At 46.3% G+C, this 16558-nt stretch overlaps 1 protein-coding gene across 2 annotated transcripts in view; it reads left to right on the top strand.

Annotated features, from left to right (window-relative positions):
* Positions 1–16558, top strand: part of LOC110496034 (dolichyl-diphosphooligosaccharide--protein glycosyltransferase subunit STT3B) — an 85514-nt gene that overhangs the window by 53366 nt on the left and 15590 nt on the right. For both annotated transcript variants that reach the window (XM_021571666.2, XM_021571665.2), the window contains exons 4-7: positions 4885–4950; positions 9962–10061; positions 11724–11822; positions 16386–16532. In XM_021571666.2, coding sequence (XP_021427341.1) covers positions 4885–4950; positions 9962–10061; positions 11724–11822; positions 16386–16532 — 412 coding nt within the window. The remainder of the gene's footprint in view (positions 1–4884; positions 4951–9961; positions 10062–11723; positions 11823–16385; positions 16533–16558) is intronic.

Genomic DNA, 16558 nt, shown 5'->3' on the forward strand with positions numbered 1-16558 from the left:
AGATGTGCAAGGTTTCCTGCAGACGTTGCGCTTTGTATTCAGGCCAACGAGTTCACTCTTGTTTCTCATAGTCCTTTAGGTGCCTTTTTTGCAAACTCCAAGCGCCTTTTACTGAAGAGTGGCTTCCGTCTGAATACTTTCTGAATGCTCTAATAGCTGCTTTGGTGTGGTTAAATGATTGATACACTGACTAAATCATGATAACCTTAGCTCAGTCTGCTGACTGTCTGGGACATTGTGTGCTGCTTTGTATGTTTCAGTCGCTGCTGGGGAACTTTTAAAAATCGCGTAATCAAAAATAAGGTTGGCGGTGAAACATGTTTCTTATTTACCACACTTGAACAGTTCGATCAATTGAACAGTAACCCTTTTTTTTTCTGTTAATGCTAGAAACTGCCCTGATAGGCCTAGCAGAATGACAGCTCTGACCAGACATTGGATAGGCTAACATAGACGAGGTGGAAGTATTATCTATGCGCGCAATGGCTTACAATAGTGGAAATGGACCATGTGCTATAGAAGTAGGATTCTTAGCAAAATAAACACACTTTATGCCACCAGTGTGTCCTCTCCTTTCAATGGCGTTACTGTCACAGCCTCGCACGCACTGCTCTACTCCTTCCCACATTTTGTACATTATGCTTCCTGATGACTTGAGGCCGATGCAGGTGCATGTAATGTATTCACATGACTAGATGAAATTGAAGTGCATTGTAAATGGACAAATCAAAGCCGACCTTGGCAGGGGGCACCAGGCTCCCCATCAGCTCCCCAGTATTCATTTCACTTGTCTAGAGGGGCTTAGATGCCAGCCAAGCTGATAATCGCCAGGACCGCTCCACACTAAGGCATCCTATTTATTTTTTCAGGAGTAAAACTGAACAGCGCTCCTAACAAACGGGGAGTGAGGTAGATATATTTATTTTTCCTCCTCCCGGCTTTGTCCTCTTTTTCATACCAAGCCCAAGGACACACCGGTATTCACGCAGGTAAACGTGACGCGGGCTCTCTCCCACCACGCGTCACATGTTAGTCACCCATGGCGAGCACTGCGGGATGGTAGAAAGGACCTTGTGTCCGTTTGTCCAGTCATGCATTTGAATTTGTGCGTTGTGCCTGAACTTGTTTCTCTTTCAATCTATCAGTCAGTGGACGTCGTTCAGCTTGACACTTTACCTGTTAAGTACGGACATATCGGAACAACTGCGGGGGCTTGAGACACCTTCAACTGTTGCTTCCACAGCTTGAAGACCCATATCAGCACTATGGAGTGCTCTGTGTCATGTTAACTCAGGCGAGTGTGACTGAGCTGATAACGACACTTGGTTTGAAGAGCCCCTGCTTTCATCAACTAGCCACACACATGCACACCCTGGAGCTGCCGGAGTTGTGAAAGTGTTTAACCTCTCGCCCAGAGTGTCGCAGAGAACCTCCTACACTATGAGTGAATGTCAGAGCCGTGGCTGGCTCCGCTATCTGCTCTCCACCACTGTTGTCACATGAAATACAGACAGCCAACGTATAATTTGCTTGATGCGGTGCATTTTACGTTTACTCGTGTACCGCTAAAACGCAACCAGGGACATTCTCTGTAACTTGCAGTGTCCGGCTGTGATAAGCGACCTTCTCTGTCGTGATCGTTGCACAATGATTTGATACGTATCATTTCAATATTTGGTTTTGTAAGAGGAGCAGCTGTTGCAGCTTCATGGGATATTTTCATTGTCATTCCACATAGACCATACCTGTCTTAGACTGAACCAAAACAACGAGCGTGTCCCAAATGGCATCTTATGGGCCCTGGGCAAAAGTAGTGCACTATATTGGGAATAGGGTGCCATGATTTGGAATGCAGTCAATGCGTATTCCTGGTGACACGGGTGGCCGTTGCTTATCGTCGCATCTTTAAGTGGCGCGTCATCATTGTAACGGCACCATCGGTGGAGAAAAAAACAAACTTGCACACCGTGGTCTTTCCATTTTGGCGAGAGCCCCGGAAAACAATTATCCTGGCCATGCGTCACTGCTTTTCAGTATCAGTCTCATTTACCCACGTTTGTCTCGCCACTTTCCCCCTCTTCTGCTCTCTTTCTCTCTCATTCTCTAGCCCTTCCCTCAAATGCTAAAACGGGAACCTCTCCCAGGCTTCTTCTCCCCAATCTTCATTATCCGTCTCCTTCATTTTATCTGCTAATAACCCATTCAACTCGAGCCGCTTAATCTGCCTGGGTCGGCCCCACCTCATCCCCTCCCTAATCTATAATTGAATCCTCTTGCACCCCAGAGAGCTGCCCCTTTTAACACTAGCACTCCCCGCTACCCCCCCCCCCTCCCGCTACCCCGCTCCACCGTGCTTCCATTGTTGTCCCGCTAATTCCCCAGTTTCTCTAGGCTCGGATTTAATTAGCCCTGCTTGTATTGCTGTGGTGTGTGTGTGTGTGTGTGTGAGGGGGGGGGACTTATTTCAACATGACCGTGCACATTCTCTGCATAGTAGTCTCCAGCCCTGGTAGAGTGTAGGCTAGCTCCCTTTTAATTGTCTGTGGCACTGGGAAAGCTATAGGCTTCCGGAGTTCCGCAGTGGCCTACATCTTTGTCAGCTCCCTCAGTATTACCTGCGAGGAGCTCTGTAGTTTCACCCGTGTCAAAACCAGATGGCGCCGCTTTGGTGAGGCCTCATCGGCGGGAACGAGCATGACATGGAGACCATTTAGGGTTGGTTTTAAAATAGGTGGGAGGATAGAGGTTTTCCGCTGCTCGTGGATATATTCGGACCGGCCTGCTTTCTACCGCTAGTCAATCCTCATCAGCAGATCAAGTGAAGTGTGACTGATGTGTACCGCAGATGTTGTTCGATAAGTCTGTGCTCCTGCCGCTGCCTGTCCTGCTCCCTGCCATCACTTTCCCCCAGTAGTCTTTCAGACATGGTCCCTTTAATGTGTTGACTCAGGCTGTGGGGTGAGACCAGGTAACCAGCAGTCCCAGCTAGTGTTAGGAGCATACTAATATGCCAGGCAGCCCTCTCTTTTAACACTAGCAAGGCCGCTGGGCCAGACGCTCACCAGGGCGCGTTCTCATAGCATGTGCAGACCAGCTGCCAAGTGTCTTCAATAGCCCTTCTTACATCAGCTGATATCTCAGTGCTGTACAGAAACCCAGCCTAAAACCCCAAACAGAAAGCAATGCAGGTGTAGAAGCACCTGTAGAAGCATGTCTTCAGACATTTTCACCCTCTCCTCGTCTCAGTCTGTAATACCAACATTGTTCAAGCTGGCCACTATTGTCCCTGTTACCAAGGTAACCTTCCTAAATGTCTTATCATCCCCAGTAGCACTCACATCTGTAATTATGAAGTGCTTTGAAAGGCTGGTCATGACACATCAACACCATCATCCCAGACACCCTAGAACCACTCGAATTCGCATATCGCCCCAACAAATCCACAGATGACGCGATGTCAATTGCACTTCACAGGGAAGGTGGTCAGAGACTTGGCAGTGTGGTGGCAGGACAACAGCCTCTCCCTCAACATCAGTAAGACCAATGAGCTGATTGTGGACTACTGGAAAAAGAGAGAGCATGCCCCCATCCGCATCTACAGGGCTGTAGGGAAGCAGGTCAAGAGCTTCCACCCCCTCGGGAGACATGGGACCTCAGATCCTCAAAATGTTCTACAGCTGCACCATTGAGAGCAACTTGAGTGGCTGCATCACTCACTACTTGTTATGGCAAATGCACCGCCCTCAGATTTCCAAAGACTTCAACCACCCAAGCCGTAGACTGTTCACTCTGCTGCTGTACGGCAAGCGGTACTGGAACATCGAATCTCGGACCAACCGGCTCTGAGACGGCTTCACCTCCCGGGCCATAAGACTGCTAATTAATTAGTCCGGGTAACCGTTTAATTATCTGCATTGACACTCTTGCACAGACTCTATGCACCCTCGCGAGACTATATATACACACTACACGAAAACCCACGCACACACACACATGCATACAAATGTCACAGACACACTTTCGCACATCATATGCTGCTGCTACTCTGTTCTGTATTTTACTCTTATCTATGCTGATGCCTAGTCACTTTACCCAGTTTTTAATGTACATACATTATATATATACAAAAGTATGTGGACACCCTTTCAAATTAGTGGATTCGGCTATTTCAGCCACACTGGTTGCTGACAGTTGTATAAAATCGAGCACACCGCCATGTAATCTCCATAGACAAACATTGGCTGTAGAATGGCCTTACTGAAGAGCTGTGACTTTCAAAGTGGCATTGTCTTAGGATGCCACCTTAGCAACAAGTCAGTTCATCAAAGCAAGAACGGCTCGGCCGTGAAGTGGTAGGCCACACAAGCTCCCAGAACAGGCCCGCCGCAGGCTGTAGCGCGTAAAAAATGGTCTGTCCTCGGTTGCAACACTCACTGCAGAGTTCCAAACTGCCCCTGGAAGCAACGTCAGCACATGAAATTGGTTTCCATGCCGACTAGCCGCACACAAGCCTAAGATCACCATGCGCTATGCCAAGCGTCGGTTGGAGTGGTGTAAAGCTCGCCGCAATTGGACTCTGGAGCAGTGGAATTGCGTTCTCTGGAGTGATGAATCACGCTCAACCATCTGACAGGCCGACAGGCTAATCTGGGTTTGGCGGATGCCAGGAGAACACCGCCTGCCCCTGTTTTGGTTTCACTGATATTATATGGTGTTTCACTCGCACCTTTTTCCACTGTTCCATCAAGTGAATGTCGGCTGTTAAAGCATACTGTGGGAGTTAGAAAGTGCTATTAACTTTGTTGTCCTGGATGATATGTTTGACAGAATGACCGAAAACGTTTACCAGTCCTTAACCCTTTGTGCCTGTTCTCCCCCTCACAGGTGAAGTCAATAAAGACTGGTTCGGTGTTCTGGTCCATTGGCTGCTGCCTCTCCTACTTCTACATGGTGAGTGTCAAAGAACCTTAGTTATTGGCCGGAAACACACAGAAAACATTGTCATTGATTTCCACCGACATAGCATTCCATCTCTGGGAATTGGAAGTCATGATTACATTAAGATAGCCCCAAGGATAGTTGAGAGCGATCGTAGATGTCAAAATGTGGTGTTAAAAAGGAGTCTGTACCGGACACATTAAACGTTATTTATGAATCCCCCGACCTGTCAGGGGGTCGATGGAGCGAGAAGATAAAAGATGAACAGAGCTGACTGCCTCCCAGAGCGCTCTTTGTGTACAATTGGTGATTTTGAGCATCTGCAATCTCCTGCTTCCAGCTTCTTCAGTTAAATCTCCCCTCAGCCCAGGAAGAGACAGATGTCAATTGAAACGCATTGGAGAGATCCAGCTCCCTTTGATTCCCAGGATCCAAGCTCCTGCAGGAAGAGAGAAGGCGAAAGCCTCTAATGACCACATTTGAAGAGCAGGGAGATTTTCCACTGAGAAACCACTGCAATTGTATAAGCCCCTCATTCTGTATGTCTCACTCATACGCCTCCAGAGATCTGGAGTGTGATAATATTTTGGCTTCCCCCGCCCGCTCTATGGTTCTGACTAGAGGGAGTACAGCTACGATCAGAATTGCCTTTTTCGTAGCAGGTTAGCGGAGCATACGCAGAAGGTTTCTATAATTAGGTCCGGAGAAGCGTTAGGGTTACGGTTAGCTAAAATGCTCTCCTGACTTGCTACAAAAAGTCACTTTCGGTCACAGCTGTACTCCCTCTAGTCACAACCCCGCTCTACCCATCCTCCCACCAACATCCTTCTGTGGTCTGATGCCTGACTGATGCCTCTCCTGTTGCAGGGTTTGTTTGCAAGCCTGTATCTCCCTTGTGGCTTGCCGGTGCAGCCCGCCATGCTGCAATATCTACCCCTCTACCTCTTCTTTCCATCCCGCTGTTGATTAAGGATACTCACCAATGAGGCTTAATCGAAGATGACACATCTGCGATGGCCAGCAAGAGATTCCGTGCTCAGCTCTGTCCTAATCAGCCCGGGGGAGGGAGAGAAGAAGCTCAGTTGAGATGACATGATGGACAAGAACTGCAAAAAGCACTACTGTGAGATGCGTGACATTCGATCTCTCCTGGGAGAGATCTTGTGTTCCCTAAGTTCCTGTGACGGCTCACTCCTACCTTGACAGCAGCCCCCTTCTCCCGCCCTCAAGTTCTTTTCCCTCATAAAGTATTTATGAGGTTCTCAGCAGCACATGTCAGCTCTTCAGGTGATTGTTTGTAAGATGTCCTGCGTTCTGGAGGTTATTATTAGAAGTCCAGCAATGATCACAACTCTTGAGGCCCTTTTTACAGTGGAAAAATCGATCCAGAGCTTTGCAGCGTTGCGGCCTACCTCCCCAGTCCCCACCTGACTTTCATCAAAACAACTTTCTCCCACAGCCCCAGTTTATCTACTCCACTAATGCCGTCTCATTCCCCCGTTGGTGACCAACAGCATCTCCGGTTATTCTGTTTCCAGCATCCTACCCCCCGCAGAGGTGCCTGAGCCTCTTCAGCCCCCTTCTGAGCCAATCTAGCCCCATAGCAAGACCCCTACCCTCCCGTTTACCACTACAATACCCTCCGTCTCCCTATGCTTCTTCACAGTGGCCCCTGGGTGGCCAGATAAGCAGTGGAGTGTGGGTAAAGATAATGGCTAAAGTCTAGGCTCTAACGGTGTCTGGTTCTTTGCTGACCCCATTATGACTGCAATAAGACCTGCCCATTAGGGTCACTGGGCCAAATGCTAGCTTGAGGTGCACACACTAACAGGCTAGCATTGGGCCCATAGGAAGCCCTAACATAGCGTAACAGCCCTTCCTCCTGCGTGTATTGTAACCTACAGAAACAGTTCTTCCTCATTCAAATCAAATTGTAATACAACCCGTGTAGACCTTAAAGTGAAATGCTTACTTACAAGCCCTTAACCAACAATGCTGTTTTAAGGAAAATACGTGGTAAGTGAAAAATAAGAAATGAAACGAACAAAGAGCAGCAGTAAAATAACAATAGCGACGCTATATACAGGCGGTACCGGTACAGAGTCGATATGCGGGGGCACCGGGTAGTCGAGATAATATGTACATTAGGTAGAGTTGAAGTTACTATGCATAGATAATAAACAGAGAATAGCAGTGTAAATGAGGGGGAAGGGGGCAGTGCAAATAGTCTGGGTGGCCATTTTATTAGATGTTGAGCAGTCTTATGGCTTGGGGGTAAGAAGCTGTAAGAGGCTGGAGTCTTTGACAATTTTTAGGGCCTTCCTCTGACACCACATGGTAAAGAGGTCCTGGATGGCAGGAAGCTTGGCCCCAGTGATGTAGTGCCTTGCAGTCGTAGGCCGAGCAGTTGCCATACCAGGCAGTGATGCTCTCGATGGTGCAGCTGTAGAACTTTGAGAATCTGAGGACCCATGCCAGATCTTTTGTCTCCTGAGGGGAATAGGTTTTGTCGTGCCCTCTTCATGACTGTCTTATTGTGCTTGGACTATGATACTTTGTTGGAGATGTGGACACCAAGGAACTGAACCTCTTCAGCCCCGCCGATGAGAATGGGGGTTTGCTCGGTCCTCCTTTTCCTGTAGTCCACAATCATCTCCTTTGTCTTGATCACGTTGAGGCAGAGGTTGTTGTACTGGCACCACACAGCCAGGTCTCTTACCTCCTCCCTATAGGCCTCCCTATAGGTCTCAACGTTGTCGTTGATCAGGCCTACCACTGTTGTCATAAGCAAACTTAATGATGGTGTCGGAGTCGTGCCTGACCGTGCTGTCAGGAGTGGACTGAGCACGCACCCGAGGGCCCCCCGTGTTGAGGATCAGCATGGAGGATGTGTTGTTACCTACCCTTATCACCTGGGGGCGGCCCGTCGAAGTCCAGGATCCAGTTGCAGACGGAGCTCTTTAGTCCCAGGGTCCTTAGCTTAGTGATGAGCATTGAGGGCACTATGGTCTACGCTAAGCAGTAGTCAATTCTCACATAGGTGTTCCTTTTGTCCAGGTGAGGATGGGCAGCGTGGAGTGCAAATTGAGATTGCATCATCTGGGGCGATATGCAAATTGGAGTGGTTTCTGAGATAATGGTGGCAATGTTGTGGGCCATGACCGACCTTTCAAATCACTTCGTGGCTTCAGACGTGAGTGCTATGGGTCGGTAGTCATCTAAGCAGGTTACCTTAGTGTTCTTGGGCACAGGGACTATGGTGGTTTGCTTGAAACATGTTGGTATTACAGACTCCGACAGGGAGAGGTTGAAAATGTCAGTGGAGACACTTGCCAGTTGGTCAACGCATGCTCTGTGTATGCGGCCTGGTAATCTGTCTGGCTCCTGCGGCCTTGTGAATGTTGACCTGTTTAAAGGTCTTACATCGGCTAAGGAGATCGTGATCACACAGTCGTTCAGAACAGCTAATGTTCCCATGCATGCACCAGTGTTGCATGCCTCGAAGCGAGCATAGAAGTTATTTAGCTCGTCTGGGAGGCTCGTGTCACTTGGCAGCGCTCGGCTGTGCTTCCCTTTGTAGTCTGTAATAGTTTACAAGCCCTGCCACATCCGATGAGCGTCAGAGCTGGTGTAGTACGACTCAATCTTAGTACTGTTATTGTCGCTTTGCCTGTTTGATGGTTCGTCGGAGGGCATAGTGGGATTTCTTATTTAATTGTATTGTAAAGGAAGCTACTCCAAGGACAAGTGCTCTTCTCATAGAACTACTGTCACACCATTGCATGAAAGCCTTACAGGGATGTCACTTGGATGTTTCAATACCCCCAAGTGATGTTATGAGGATGAAGGATGATCAGGGAATCTACTAACTACATTATCTCCAGCTTATAACGTTCCTGATAGTTATTATTGCCGGAAGGATATTTGCTTGACTATATCCTAGCGGCCTAACCAGGAAAAACATTGTTTCGATCAAGGTTTTTCTCAAGGGAAGTGTGATCAGTTTTCAATGAAAACATTGGTTTTGTTCGTTTCTTAATTTAGGACTGAGCTATATTGATAACCGCATTGTTTACTCTTACAGGCATATTGATTGTTTGCACACCATCTCTTTCAGCTACCTCACTGTCTCTTAGCAGACTTTGTTTTGGTGGTAATCAAGGTATTTTGTGCTCGGTGGTTGAGTTTTGGACTGTACTCTCAAAGATTCTCAGCCTCCAGAAGATTGCTGCCTGCTTATTTGACCCTCAAAACCATGGGGGGGGGGTCACACAACGGCGAGGTCATTAGCAGTAGATTTGCGAGATGTTTCGTCAAATTACGCTCAAATTACGTTCCGGAGGCTGCGGGATGTGACCCTCAGAGCGAGACACTGGCCTCACTTTCTCCTCAACAACAGCGCTTCTTCTGGGTTGGTGTTGTTTTCAATTAGCAACCTCATCTCTCACAGAACTGCTGTGTCCAAAAAAAAGAGTTGTCTCTGTTTTCATACGGTTCAGCTGTACCTAATTAGCTCATACCATCTAAAGCTAAAGATACAAATGGCTGTGAAAAGGTAATTACATTTAACCACTCCAGAAGGAACTTGAGGCGATTTATCTCCTTCTAGGGTGACTCTTGTTTTTTTGTAATTAGGGGTAATTGGAAAACTTATTTTAACCATAGATGAGTGACTTGTGAATGCAGTGTGTGATTGTGTGGCTAAGCAGGTTTGTGTCAGTTTGAGCATTTATCCCAAAAGGCGGTCTGGATGAAACATTTTACTACTATCCCTCGCCGTCTGTGCTCTGTACCCCCTACACAGTGTGATTTTCAATGGAGCCGTTTGAAGTACTGCAGCTGACGTTTTTGTAGAGTGTTCTATAAGCCCCTCTGTTTCACACCGCGTCTCTCTGACATTGTTGCTGCATAATTTCATGGCGCTTTTAAAGTTGAAGCATTTTTACTTCAGTCATAGTGTTAAATAGGATTTGAATTGGTTTTATATGGTGCCACTGCAAATGTCCATGTATTACTGTTGCAGGTGTCAGCATGGGGAGGATATGTCTTCATCATCAACCTGATCCCGCTGCATGTGTTTGTGCTCCTGCTCATGCAGCGCTACAGCAAGAGGGTCTATATCGGTGAGTGACCACAACCCCCTCTTCATAGGTTCCGCCTCTGTCACTCGGTCGCGTCATGCCATGGTTATGAACGTTCTCAAGCCGCCCTCTTCGTGATTAGGCCAGTCATTCTGGACGGAGGCTAACTACTGTTTAGTCTAAACTACACTATAGTGCCTGGAAATAAAATGACATTGCTAAAGTAGTCAAATATTTAGCAGGAAACAACTTTGCCAGCATTATCATGTCGTCAAATTTACTTTAGGCAGATGGCAATGTTGTCATTAGCTAGCAAAGTTTGTCAAAAATACCTAGCAATGCTAACGTTAGCTAGCTAAAATCCGGTGTCCTTCCCCTAGCTAATGTTATACTGCATCTAAAGTCAATCTAGCAACATCAAAATGATGACAAAAGGTTTTCCTACAAAGTATTTGCCTTCCTTTTGAATGGCATTGTATTTCCAAGCCACTATACACTTTTGATGAAATCTTCATCAGCGCTCATAGTAGAATGTTCAGTTGGGCATCAGTAAAAAAATAAAGTTCAAAACATGCAACCCCTGAATGTGACTGCAAACCTTATCTATCTGCTAAAGAGATGTGACCGCACGCACCTGTTTTCCTCTAACCACTAACACCCGTTTTGCTCTTTTCAATGCGACTGCATGGGGGGGGTTAGTTATTCTGAATTTGACTGCGAGACAGCACATTGCAGAAATGCTGCAGCATCGTAAGCAGTACATATTTAGCTGAGCTGAAGGAACAGCAGGCTAGCTGGGTCAAGATAAATGGTCTTGCATCAGTTACTCTTGATTGTCTGTATTACTCACAGTAAACAGTACCCCATTCTTGGGTGATTTGAAAATAAATGACGACCCTATTTAAAGAGGGCCTCGACCCCGCTGTACTCAATCTCTCTGCATTTTCCCCAACAAAGGATTCCACCCTTAGTCTGCATTAACAAATGGTTATTGTCTATCTTTGCATCGTTGTGAGACATTTATGGCTTCGAACGCAGAGACTGTCAACCTCAAGCACCCTTTTTAATAGAAGAGGGCTTTGCATAGTTATTCAAGCAACCATCTTGTGCAAGGTCTTGCTCCTTAAAGTGCTTCATAACCATCTCGTTTTGATCTAGTTTTAACCTTCCTCCATCTACAATAGAGAAAGCCCTTCTAAAAACTAGATGCCTTTTTGGCATCGGAGCTTGCCACAATGGGAGTCCCTCTTGACCAAAAATGCAGTTCTATTTCACACAGTTCATTACTTAGCTCCATCAGTCAACAGGCGATAATGAATCATAGTCGGGAGTGCTCAGGGCTAGTCACAGCCACTTCAAAAAGCTCCAGTGTTCAGGAAAGTATAAAATCTTAATTAGGGCACACTACTTAGAATCAGCTCCCCCCCCCCCCCAGCTACAAAGGTGGGAGTTCTACTGCCGGCTCATGTTAGGGCCCCCGCTGCACTTTTCTTTTCCCACGTCTATGTAAATTACTCCAGATAAGACGTTAATTGCATTTACGCCAACTCGGGAGTTGCATTGCGAAAATCAATTCACAAGAAATACCTCTAACTGAAGTGATGGTGGGTATTGAATAGAACAGTATCTGTGTTTGACCTTTTTGTTTGATCTCATCTCTCTCTCGATCCCTTTTCTTTGTCTGTTTCTCTCTTTCTCCCTCAGCTTACAGCACTTTCTACATTGTGGGCCTGGTGCTATCCATGCAGATCCCCTTTGTGGGCTTCCAGCCAATCAGAACCAGCGAGCACACGGCGGCAGCAGGTAAGCCTCGCTACTTTTTTGTTTGTTTGTCTCCTGAGCGCACAAAACGACTCGCCATTAGACGCACACCGCTTTTTCATATAACCAGGTATGTCTCGTTGAAATCTATTTTTCAACAACACCTTGGACCATGACCAAGCAGTTGTGTTCTCCTGAATGGGCAGCGCCTTTGCTGTTTCGTTGATGCAACTTAAGTGTTCCTGTCTCGCCAACGGTCCCAGCTACTCCCAGACAACATTTAGGTGGCATTCCTTTATTCTGGAGGGTAGTAACAGCTAGGGGTGTGAGCATTTTAAAAGTTAACATGAAAACTGGCTATAACACGGCAAATAATCTAACTAGACAATAGGCTATAAAGGCCTGGGTAAAGTTGTGTAATTTAAAAAAAAACCTGAGAAAGAGGCAGACAATGTTCATTTGGTGAGTTTGAATGGCAGGAAAGACCAGACATTGCAAGAGATTACAGTTCATTCTGCCTGCCCCCCTCCCCTCTCTCCCTTGCACTGACTTGCCTGGTCTTTCTCTCCTCTAATGATTCGAGTGGGTCTTCGGTCTGTTGCGTGTAGAATATCCTAGCCTTTTCATTGATAGGCCCTGCTTTACTGAAATTGCGAGACATTGCAAGCCAATATATTGCAAGATACAGCATTCCAATTACGAGATACAGCTTTGGATTACCGATAGATAGGCCTAGTGCACGGTTCTGACTCTGTCTGCCTGGTGTCCGACCTGCCTAAACTGTACCCCTCCCCTCTCGCTATGAAAGATGCACGTTTGTTTTTGTTCTCGGCAGTACAGCAACTAATCTCTCTAGCAGAATCTAATCTTGACCCCAAGAAGCTACGTGCAAGAGGTTTGAGGAATCAATTATTTTGGAGTCGACTCCACTACATCATCGCTAAGTTGGAAAATTGGAAGAAAAAGGTCAGAGTCCTGTATGGCAATACTTTGCAAGTTAAATGAGAAGGTGATGAAATGCAAACTTTGCGAGGTGTAATATAGGTACAGTATTTGTAGTTCAGGTGGTTAACCATCTGAAAGGGACTCATTGTGAGACCCAAGCCATTGCTGTCAGCAGCACAGCTGCATTGTGAATTAATGTGGAATTTTTCTTATCGTTTTAACGGAGAGACACTTTTCTTTTCCTCTGTTTTGAACGTTAAGAAAATGTCCATTTGCCAACATCCCTAGTAACAGGATTACATGGCCCTACAGCATCCATTTCAGCTTCCTCTTAGTCTAATGTAGCTTCAGTCTGATTTCTGATGTGGTGTTTGTTACGAGGGTGACCAGGGCAGCACAGCATGTCAGCGTCATGGGCTTTGAGGAAGGCACCAAGGCTCTCTCAAAGGATGGGCTTGTTTGGTGTCGGGCAACAGCTGCTCGTAACATCTGGCAGCGTGTCTACAGCAGCAGAGTGAAGGGCGTTGTTAGTGTCACCCGCTCTCTGGGTTCTGGAGGAGTTATGACCTTGGAATGCTCCCGGGGAGTTGGAACTTGGAAGTGCTCCTCTGTTTTGCTAAGAGGACAGAAGTAAGTGAAACGGGGCTCTGTTCAATCAGTAGTTCCACAAGAGAGGGACAGATCCCATTTAGCCTGAAATGTTCCTGTTATTCAAATATAAAAAATAATAATAATATTTAACCAGGTGGGCCAGTTGAGAACACGTTCTCAACTGTGACCTGGCCAAGATAAAGCAAAGCGGTGCGACCGAGTTACACATGAGATAAACAAACAACACAATAGAAACATATATATATATATATAGTGTGTGCCAATGTAGTAAGATTAGGGAGGTATGGCAATAAATAGGCCATAGTGGCGAAATAATTACAATTTAGCATTAACACTGGAGTGATAGATGTGCAGATGATGATGTGCAAGTAGAGATACTGGGGTGCAAAAGTCAATAACAATAAGGGGTTGGGGTAGTTGGGTGGGCTATTTACAGATGGGCTGTGTACAGGTGCACTGACAGCCGATAGTTGAGGGAAATGTAAGTCTCCAGCTTCAGAGATTTTTGCAATTCGTTCCAGTCATTGGCAGCAGAGAACTGGAAGGAAAGGCGGCCAAAGGAGGAGTTGTCTTTGGGGATGACCATTGAAATATACCTGCTGGAGCACATGCTATGGGTGGGTGTTGCTGTGGTGACCAATGAGCTGAGTTAAGGCAGTGCTTTACCTAGCAAAGACTTATAGATGACCTGGAGCCAGTGGGTTTGGCGACGAATATGAAGAGAGGGCCAGCCAATGAGCATACAGGTCGCAGTGGTGGGTAGGTGACAACAATGGCACTGTGATAGACTACATCCAATTTGGTGAGTAGAGTGTTGGAGGCTATTTTGTAAATGACATTGCCGAAGTCCAGGATCTGTAGGATAGTCAGTTTTACGAGGGTATGTTTGGCAGCATGAGTGAAGGGTGCTTTGTTGCGAAATAGGAAGCTGATTCTAGATTTAATTTTGGATTGGAGATGTTTAATGTGAGTCTGGAAGGAGAGTTTACATTCTAACCAGACAACTAGGTATTTGTAGTTGTCCACATATATTCTAAGTCAGAACCGTCCAGAGTAGTGATGCTGGTAGGGCGGGCGGGTGCGGGCAGCGATCAGTTGAAAAGCATGCATTTAGTTTTACTAGCATTTTAAGATCAGTTGGAGGCCACGGAAGGAGTGTTGTATGGCATTGAGGCTCGTTTGGAGGTTTGTTAACTTCTTGATGCACCCATCCCGTTAGCGGGATCATTTTCGTCAACCACCGCTGAATTGCAGAGCGCCATGAAATCACAAGTGCAATATAGCAAAACACAGCTTAGTTTGTTTAATCCACCTGGCGTGTTAGATTTCAATGAAGCTTTTCGGCGAAAGCATACCAAGAGTTTATGTAAAGACATCTCTCTCAGTAGGCAAAATATTACAAACAGCTAGCAGCCAAGTAGATTGGTCAGAAAAGCAATAAATTAAATTGCTTACCTTTGATGATCTTCGGATGTTTGCACTCACGAGACTGCCAGTTACACAATATATGTTCCTTTTGTTCTATAAAGATAATTTGTATATCCAAAATACCTCCATTTGGTTAGCGCGTTATGTTCAGAAATCCACAGGCTCGAGCGGTCACGACATCGCAGACAAATTCCAAATAGTATCCGTAATGTTTGTAGAAACATTTCAAACGTTTTTTTATAATCACCCTCAGGTTGTTTTTACAATATATAATCGATAATATATCAACCGGGAATGTAGCTTCTTCAATAGGAGAGAGAGAGAAAATGGCTGCTCCAAGCTTTTGCTTGGTGACATCCAGTGGATGCTGTAGGAACTGCAAGAAGGTCCCTTAGAAATCTGGATTCCCAATTAAAACCCTTAGAAAAGAGTGACCCCCAAAATAAAAAATCTGAATGGTTTGTCCTCTGGGTTTCGTCTGCTACATAAGTTCTGTTATACTCACAGACACGATTCAAACAGTTTTAGAGAACACTCTGAAGTTTCTATCTAAATCTAGTAATAATATGCATATCTTAACTTCTGGGGATGAGTAGCAGTTGAATTTGGGCATGCATTTCATCCGGATGTGAAAATACTGCCCCGTCACCAAGAAGTTAAGTGTCCAGAGAAGGACCAGAAGTATACAGAATGGTGTCATCTGCGTAGAGGTGGATCAGAGAATCACCAGCAGCAAGACCGACATCACTGATAAATACAGAGAAAAGAGTCGGCCCGAGAATTGAACCCTGATGCACCCCCGCCAGAGGTCTGCCAGAGGTCCGGACAACAGGCCCTCCGATTTGACACACTGAACTCTATCTGAGAAGTAGTTGGAGAACCAGGCTATTGAGTCTGCCTATAAGAATCCGGTGATTGACAGTCGAAAGCCTTGGCCAGGTCGATGAAGACTGCTGCACAGTACTGTCTTTTATCGATGGCGGTTATGGTATCGTTTAGGACCCTGAGCGTGGCTGAGGAGCACCCATGACCAGCTCAAACAGATTCCGGAGAAGGTACGATGGTATTCAAAATGGTCAGTGATCTGTTTATTAGCTTGGCTTTCGAAGATTTTAGAAAGGCAGGGCAGGATGGATATAGGTCTGTAACAGTTTGGGTCTAGGGTGTCTCCCCCTTTGGAGAGGGGGATGACAGCGGCAGCTTTCCAATCTTTGGTGATCTCAGACGATACGAAAGAGAGGTTGAACAGGCTAGTAATAGTGGTTGCAACAATTTCGGCAGATAATTTTAGAGTGTCCAGATTGTCTAGCCCGGCTGATTTGTAGGGGTCCAGATTATGCAACTCTTTCAGAACATCAGCTATCTGGATTTGGGTGAAGGAGAAATGGGGGGGCTTGGGCTAGTTGCTGCAGGGGTGCAGAGCTGTTAGCCGGGGTAGGGGTAGCCAGGTGGAAGTATGTTGTCATGTAACAGCATCAGTTTGTAGCACATCTACCATCACATGATAGTCCTTCTGATTCAAAATGTTTCTATATAAACCTGCTTGCATGAGAGATTAAGGTTACTGCTATAACGTACATACGCCAACCTTCTGTGATTTGCGTGTGTGTCCTGCCACAGGTGTGTTTGCACTGCTCCAGGCATATGCTTTGCTGCAGTACCTGAAGAACAGGCTCACCAAGCAGGAGTTCCAGACCCTGTTCTTCCTGGGGGTGTCGCTAGCTGCTGGGGTGGTGTTCCTCACCGTCATCTATCTCACCTACACTGGTGAGTCACTATACCTTACCACTACA

Source organism: Oncorhynchus mykiss, chromosome 18 (assembly GCF_013265735.2).
Source record: "Oncorhynchus mykiss isolate Arlee chromosome 18, USDA_OmykA_1.1, whole genome shotgun sequence".
NCBI classification, from domain to species: domain Eukaryota; kingdom Metazoa; phylum Chordata; class Actinopteri; order Salmoniformes; family Salmonidae; genus Oncorhynchus; species Oncorhynchus mykiss.